This window comes from Lactuca saligna, chromosome 2 (genome assembly GCF_052625555.1).
Source record: "Lactuca saligna cultivar CGN05327 chromosome 2, ASM5262555v1, whole genome shotgun sequence".
Lineage (NCBI taxonomy): Eukaryota > Viridiplantae > Streptophyta > Magnoliopsida > Asterales > Asteraceae > Lactuca > Lactuca saligna.
In genome coordinates, this window is record NC_136418.1 from 110395153 (window position 1) to 110402950 (window position 7798).

Consider the following 7798-nt stretch of genomic DNA (forward strand, 5'->3'; position numbering starts at 1 on the left):
GATGAATTACTTGATGAAGATCCTTAGACTTCAAGCCAAATTTTCGAGATTTTGGATGAAGAAGAAGAGATGATCTTTAAGTGGTTTAGAGAGAAATCTAGTTGGGATGTGTGTGTTTGTTTGGTTTCAACCGAGAATGAGAGAGAGGGAGAAGAAGATATGTGCTTGTATGGAAAGATGAGATTGTATGGATGTTTGAAGTGTAAAAAATGGATATCCTCCATATAAAAGTGATGTGTCATGCAAGAAGTCAACTTCCTATTTTCCTTTGGGCTTGGGCCGAGAATGGTGAAGAAAAATGAAGGGATTGAGCCTTAATTGCTTAAGCCCAATTTTCATGGTTATGTTGAGTGATTTTTGGTCCAAATAATTATAAATGTGATTTTTATAACCCATGAAGGCTAAATTAGGTTAATTATGGCCCAATATGGTTCATTAAATTAATTTATTTCATTCTAGGCCCAATATGGCCCAAAATTTTGAAACAAATGGAAGTGGGTCCAATTAGAGCCCATTCACGAGTTCTAAGCCCAAGATAGTCCAATTGGAAGCTTATTGGTCCATTGGGCCCAATAAGGAAATCCTAATCCATAATGGACTTAAATAAGGATTTCTAAGGTTTCTAATTGCTTGTTGACTATTTGCAAAGCTTGTATGAAGTGTTTGATTGAAATTCTGTTGTCATAGAGTAAGCATCATACATGCTTTCATGTCTTTGATTCATAATTTGGCATAAGTGTTGTAGTTACAAGGCACAAAAATTTCTAGTTGTGACATTACATCAAGGGTACTCTATTCTTCGGGTTAAGCTTTACTCGACCCACCTCTACCAATCTTGTCGGTTATTCGGATGCAGACTGGGCTCGTTGCCTTGACACGCGTCGTTCGACGTATGGCTACTCGATATTCCTTGGGGGTAATCTTGTATCATGGAGCCCTAAGAAACAACCCACTGTTGCACGGTCTAGTTGTGAGTCTGAATATCGAGCTATAGCCAACACTGCTTCAGAAATCATTTGGCTAACTCATCTCCTACGTGAACTTCATGCTCTACCGGATGGAAGACCGACTTTACTTTGTGATAATCAAAGTGCCTTGTTTCTATCTCAAAACCCGGTTTCTCACAAGCGTGCTAAACATATTGATCTGGATTACCATTTTATTCGTGAGTTAGTCACCTCAGGGAAACTTCACACTAAGTTTGTTCCAACCAAGCTCCAAGTCGCGGACATCTTTACGAAAAGCCTACCACGTCATCAATTTGAATTTTTTCGTCATATGTTACGATTAGGTCCGCCTCCGTCTCGCTTGAGGGGGGATATCAGTCAAATGTAATTTTGTATGTTTGTGTAACTCTTTTATAGGGTCTCTTATGTAAATTTGTTTTCTATATAATCAATTGTCTCCTCCCGTTTTAGGCGGTGAGTCATTTTACTACACATTTATCTTTTTTTAGGGTAGTAAATGAACCGACCGAACGAATATGAACGAAGCTTGTTTATGTTCATTTATTTAAGTTAGTTGAACAAACAAACAAATATGAACGGATAAACGAACAAATCTTTTTGTTCATGTTCATTTCTTTAACAAATTACATTGTTTATGTTTGTTCGTTATATTCGTGAACATGCTAAACAAACATAAGTAAACATAGATAAACATACATAATTGAACATGTATAAAAATAAATGAACATATAATATAGTAATGTAATCAAACATAACTGAATACATATGAATATAAAAGGAACATAAATGAACATAAACGATGTAAACAAACAGCATAAATGAACGTTCACGAATATAAATTAACGAAAGAGACCATTTTACATGTTTCTTCATTTAAATAAATGAATGGGAATTTGTATTCATGTTCGTTTGTTTATTATATAATAGAACATAAACGAACTTTCTATTGAACAGTTCACAAACAATTGGTTGAACGTTCGGTTCGTTTAGAGGCTTACATGTAGACGATATAAATTTCAATACCTATATAATTCATTAAACCAAAAGAAAATTATGAGGCCTCATTATTTCTATTTATATTTTGCAGCAGAAACACGTTCTCAACTGAACTGTCAACTCTTAATGGCCTAATTAGAGGAAAATATATATGTTTAAGTTTTTCTTATACAAACGTGTATATATGAGTTGTTTCTTTAATCCATTTGTATATTTAAAATTTTAAAGCACATTTTCTAAACGATACAGATTTTGTATCTTCAAGACACCCTGGAAGATGCCAAAAACAACGTGGTTTTGACATTAACTTTCTATAAATGTTTTGCATGATGCATTATAAAATGCATGATTACTATAAAAATCTATATTTTTTTAGCTGATGTTCAATATAAAACTTCACAAAAATTATCATTTGTCATTTTCTGCTTTTCAATTGTTAGTGGCACTTGGCAAAGTGCAATTTGATACGAGCGTTGGGTGAAACCATCTGTAAAAACCTTCGACTGTAATTTAATCTCTCGATGTATATATAAATACACGGCATCATCAGTCTGATGTATTCAAGCTTCAAAAGCTAAACTCAAGTCAAAAGCACACTCTCACACACTCTCTATTTCCAAAACTCTACGAAATGGACACCAAAGTTGCTTCTATCGACAACGTTGCATTGCCAAATGGCGACGTCGGCTGTCTACCACCACACGGTGGCGTTTCCTCCATCAAGTCATCCACCGTTCCATTCAACTTCTCCGAGGCCACTCTCGGCCGACACCTGGCTCGCCGGCTAGTTCAGATCGGTGTCTCTGACGTCTTCTCTGTTCCCGGCGACTTCAACCTCACTTTGCTTGATCACCTCATCGCTGAGCCTGGACTCAACCTCATTGGCTGCTGCAATGAGCTCAATGCAGGATACGCTGCTGATGGATACGCTAGGTCTCGTGGTGTTGGAGCGTGCGTTGTTACTTTCACTGTTGGCGGACTTAGTGTCATCAACGCCATTGCAGGAGCTTACAGTGAGAATCTACCGCTGATTTGTATTGTTGGAGGACCGAATTCGAATGATTATGGTACTAACCGAATTCTTCATCATACGATCGGATTGCCGGATTTTACCCAAGAGCTTCGTTGCTTTCAAACTGTCACTTGCTTTCAGGTACAATATTATCAAACTTATACATACTCCATTAACAAAACCATAATTGCTTGAACAAACTACAGTGTTCGTATTGGTGTGATCATTATATGTTATATAATTATGATGTCTACTATACGATGATACGACATGAAATCTACTTAACGTGTATGATATGATTATGAGTTTATTGCTATTTTGAATATAGGCCGTTGTTAACGATTTGGAATACGCACATGAAATGATCGACACCGCGATTTCAACAGCCTTAAAAGAAAGCAGGCCGGTTTACATCAGCATCAGCTGCAACTTACCTGCAATTCCTCATCCTACTTTTAGCCGGGAACCTGTTCCTTTTTCTTTAGCGCCAAAGTAAGTTCCACATCCTTCAAATCCCTACACAACGCATCTGTGAGATACACTAACAAAAATTTTATTCAAATTACATAGGTTGAGTAATCAGATGGGTTTAGAAGCAGCAATTGAAGCAGCGGCAGAGTTTTTAAACAAAGCCGTGAAGCCAGTAATGGTGGCCGGACCTAAACTCCGTGTAGCAAAAGCCAGCAACGCATTTGTTGAATTAGCAGACTCATGTGGGTATCCTGTAGCCGTGATGCCATCAGCGAAAGGGATGATCCCAGAACACCATCCTCATTTCATCGGAACATATTGGGGTGCTGTAAGCACAGCTTTTTGTGCAGAAATTGTCGAATCTTCTGATGCTTACTTATTTGCTGGACCTATATTCAACGACTACAGCTCTGTTGGCTATTCTCTTCTTCTTAAGAAAGACAAAGCAATAATCGTACAGCCTGATCGTGTACTGATTGGAAATGGCCCAACATTTGGGTGCGTGTTGATGAAAGATTTCTTGTTAGGTTTATCAAAAAGACTTAAGAAGAACACAACTGCATATGAGAATTATCATAGAATTTATGTTCCAGAAGGTCACCCTCTTAAATCTGCTCCTAAAGAGGCATTGAGGGTTAACGTTCTGTTTCAACACATACAGAATATGTTGTCAGGTGATACAGCTGTCATTGCTGAAACCGGTGATTCGTGGTTCAATTGTCAGAAGCTAAAGCTTCCAAAAGGATGCGGGTAAGATTTTTTATTATTATAGATCCTTTTATATTTCCAAGTAAATGTAAAAATTGATGTGTTCTTCAACTAGTCAAAAGTGATATGTTGATTCTTTAGGTATGAGTTCCAAATGCAATACGGGTCGATTGGGTGGTCAGTAGGTGCGACACTCGGGTACGCACAAGCTGTAAGTAATAAACGAGTGATTGCATGTATTGGTGACGGAAGCTTCCAAGTCACAGCTCAAGATATTTCAACAATGATTCGATGTGGCCAAAACACCATCATTTTCCTAATAAACAATGGTGGATACACCATTGAAGTCGAGATCCATGACGGGCCCTACAATGTCATAAAAAACTGGAACTACACTGCTTTAGTTGATGCAATCCATAATGGCGAGGGAAAGTGTTGGACTAGTAAGGTAAGTTGATACATAACTTATTAGGTATGGGCTTGGATGTTACAAATGGTATCAAAGTGGAGTTTAAGTGGAACTTGTGTTTTATAGGTGTTTTGTGAAGAGGAGCTTGGTGAGGCAATTGAAAAGGCAACAGGGGAGAAAAAAGATTGTTTGTGTTTTATTGAAGTGGTTGTGCACAAAGATGATACGAGCAAAGAGTTGCTGGAGTGGGGTTCGAGAGTGTCCGCTGCTAATGGACGACCTCCGAACCCTCAATAAAAAATATTTTTACTCTATGCGAACGGTTGAGGATTCACTACGGTTTCATGATGCACAAAGTGTATAGAATCTATATCCTTTGTTGCTATTTTAACTGAGAAAGAATAACAGTCAAAAATATCTTGAATGTATTCGGCCAAATGTATTGTCTTGCCCATTATTTTATGTTTGCATTTTATCTATATATTTCTATTTAATATAAGAAGATCATTATGGAACAATAAAATGGTCCGTTTATCAAAATTGAGTCTTTAAATCATGGTTATGTTTGATTTTTTTATAATAACTTGCGTGTTTGAGAGATGAAGGCCCAACTGTTTATCGAGTTGATGATTGTTTTTGTCTTTTGAACTTTTGGAAAGAAAAACAAAGCAACTAACAATGTATGTGATTGGATTAGTTTTCGGATATGGTGTGAGTTTACAATAACATAATTAAAACAAAATGCACAAGCAAAATAAAATCAAACACCATAATGCAGCCAAAGGTTTAGAATTACCTTCAAATGGAGAGTGATGCAGATAGGGTCCAAAATAAAACCCTTCTAACAAAGTCGCACCCTTAGCAAGTAAGCAAGCAAAAATGCTCCCGGAAGAATACATGGTCGAATCAACAAGGTTATAGGTTTCTCTACAATCTTGCAAATCGTTGAACAGGAGGACGAAGAAGAGAAAAAGGGTGGACAAATTTTCAAGTTTTCTAAGTTTTCGGTATGTTTTCTCCTTAGGCCTTAACCATGTATATATGTACGGGATTTATCCATAATTCAAAACATTTCCTAATTTAAATAAATAATTTTCTAAATTTTTTATTTATTATGTTTTTAAACGGCAAACTAATCTACTCATAACTATCACCACTTATGTCTAATGCGAGAGTTGAACCCATGACCACTTAAATAAGAGAGTCAGTCCATACCGCTAGGCCAAAGTCATTTGGTAAATATGTAACGCTTGAAATTGGTAAGTTTTGCATTTAACCCTTTTTAATCAAAAATTTTGCAAATTAGTCCTTAAGCTAGTACGTGGAGCATACTATGTGGTACGCTTAGCGTAGTAGCCCGAAGTTGATCACGGATCCCATCCACGTACGTTGGGCATACGTGAGACTTAATGAAACCCTGATTTTTAGGGTTTTCACCATATTTAAACCTTATGATAGCCTCATTTGGTCATGTTTAGCCAGTCTCCACCTTCCTTTGTCCAGATGTCGAAACCCTAGTGTGTTTTTGTATGTTTTGAGCCTTAAAGAGTGTTTGTTGGTGGTTTGTGAAGGAGAAGAAGAGGAGGACCTTTTGGAATAGTGTCTTGAGCTTGTAGATCTAGGGAAAGCTCATTATCTGCAAGATTTTTGAGATAAAAAGATCACATCTTGTTGATCCATGATGCTAGACCTAGTTATGTTGTTATTTTATGCTTTTTGAGTCCTTCGAGTGATTGATTAACTTCTTGACTCACTACTGAAGCTTTAGTGTTAGATCTAGGCTTCTTTTGGTCCTCTTATTCATAAAAATGCAAGCTTTATGGTATATCTTGGACCCTGCATGTGTTAAGATCTTTGTTAAGCTCTTTTTGAGCTCTTAAGCCCCATTAAGCCATGCATGTGTGTGAAGTTGCCAACTTTACATGATTAGTAGTCTTATAGAATTAGATCTGAGAGTTTGGTTTGAATGCTTAACGGATTAAGTGCTTAATGAAGTGGGGTGGTTAACTGGGGAGTACGATGCGAGTACCAAATTGGTACGCTACACGTACTAGCCCAAAGGATGTACGATAAGCGTACAAGCTGAGTATGCCTCATGTACTCAGTAGGTGGACTTCGGAGTTTGGGCTCTATTGGGGCCCATGTTTGGAAATTAGGAGTTTAGGGTCCTGTTGGGCCATCAGATTTCTATTTTTGGGTTGATGTAATTATGTTGGGTTCTTTTGGTTGAAGGCCCACGAAGAGATTTTGCCCTAATTTGGAAGATTGGGCCATAATTGTTGGGTTTTGAGCAATCTAACACTTCCTAAGTGTGCATGCAACCCTAATAAACCTTGGATCTATGTTTGTCTAAATACATGCAAAATAATAATTTTTCCAAGGTTTATAACCTATCTAACATGGCATGGGGAACATTTCAACATAAAGAGTTAGAAGAGATTACATACCTTTTTGATGAGTTTGGTTCTTGAGGAGTTTGAGGGCCAAGCACCAATAGTGTGAATGCCTCAAATGGAATCACAAAACACCACAAACTCTTGGAAAACTTTGAGAGTGTGTATACACTTGTATATTTCGGCCACACACAAGCTCACACACACTAGTTCACTAGTTACACTTAGGCACCATTTCATGCTCCATAAGCATGCTTATATAGTGTGCATGGTTAGGGTGAAACCCTAATAACCCATGACCTTTCCTTTTCCAAGGATCCATGGGTTAAAAGCTCCATGGATCATCCATGGACTTCCATATTAGCTTAGCCCATCAACAAATGAGTATTAGTCCACACTATATAAAATATAATAGCCCACAATTAATTAGTCTTCCTTTTAATCTCTAAATTAATTCATAATTAATTGAAGACTAAGACTAATTAAATAACATGACTTCATATAAATATATTATAACTTATAATATATTAATAACCATATGTGTATAACTCTCATAAAATTATCCATAAATAGTTTGGATGAGATGCAACCCAAATGGACCATGTCGGGTTGGGTCAAGTATATACCAAATAAGTTATGGACTTAGACACCTTATCCAACAGACTCCCACTTGGATAAGTCTAATAACTATATTTGCGTATGTTACTTCAGGAACCAACCAGCAATCGTAGCTCTCGAAAACTCCGTTGAACTATGAAGACTCTGTTGAACTATGAAGCGCCATTTTAGATAAGTGATCATATAATCCTCTGTCCTCATGATATCAGCCGGACAAATACAT

At 37.1% G+C, this 7798-nt stretch overlaps 1 protein-coding gene across 1 annotated transcript; it reads left to right on the top strand.

The window, feature by feature from the left end:
- Positions 1-2452: 2452 nt before the first annotated feature.
- LOC145031358 (pyruvate decarboxylase 1-like) lies at positions 2453-5104 on the top strand. The gene is made up of 5 exons (XM_078979900.1): positions 2453-3117; positions 3305-3468; positions 3547-4197; positions 4297-4603; positions 4691-5104. Exons 1-5 carry the CDS (start codon positions 2596-2598, stop codon positions 4859-4861), a joined length of 1815 nt encoding a protein of 604 aa, XP_078836026.1. The 5' UTR covers positions 2453-2595; the 3' UTR covers positions 4862-5104.
- The last annotated feature ends 2694 nt before the right edge of the window (positions 5105-7798 follow it).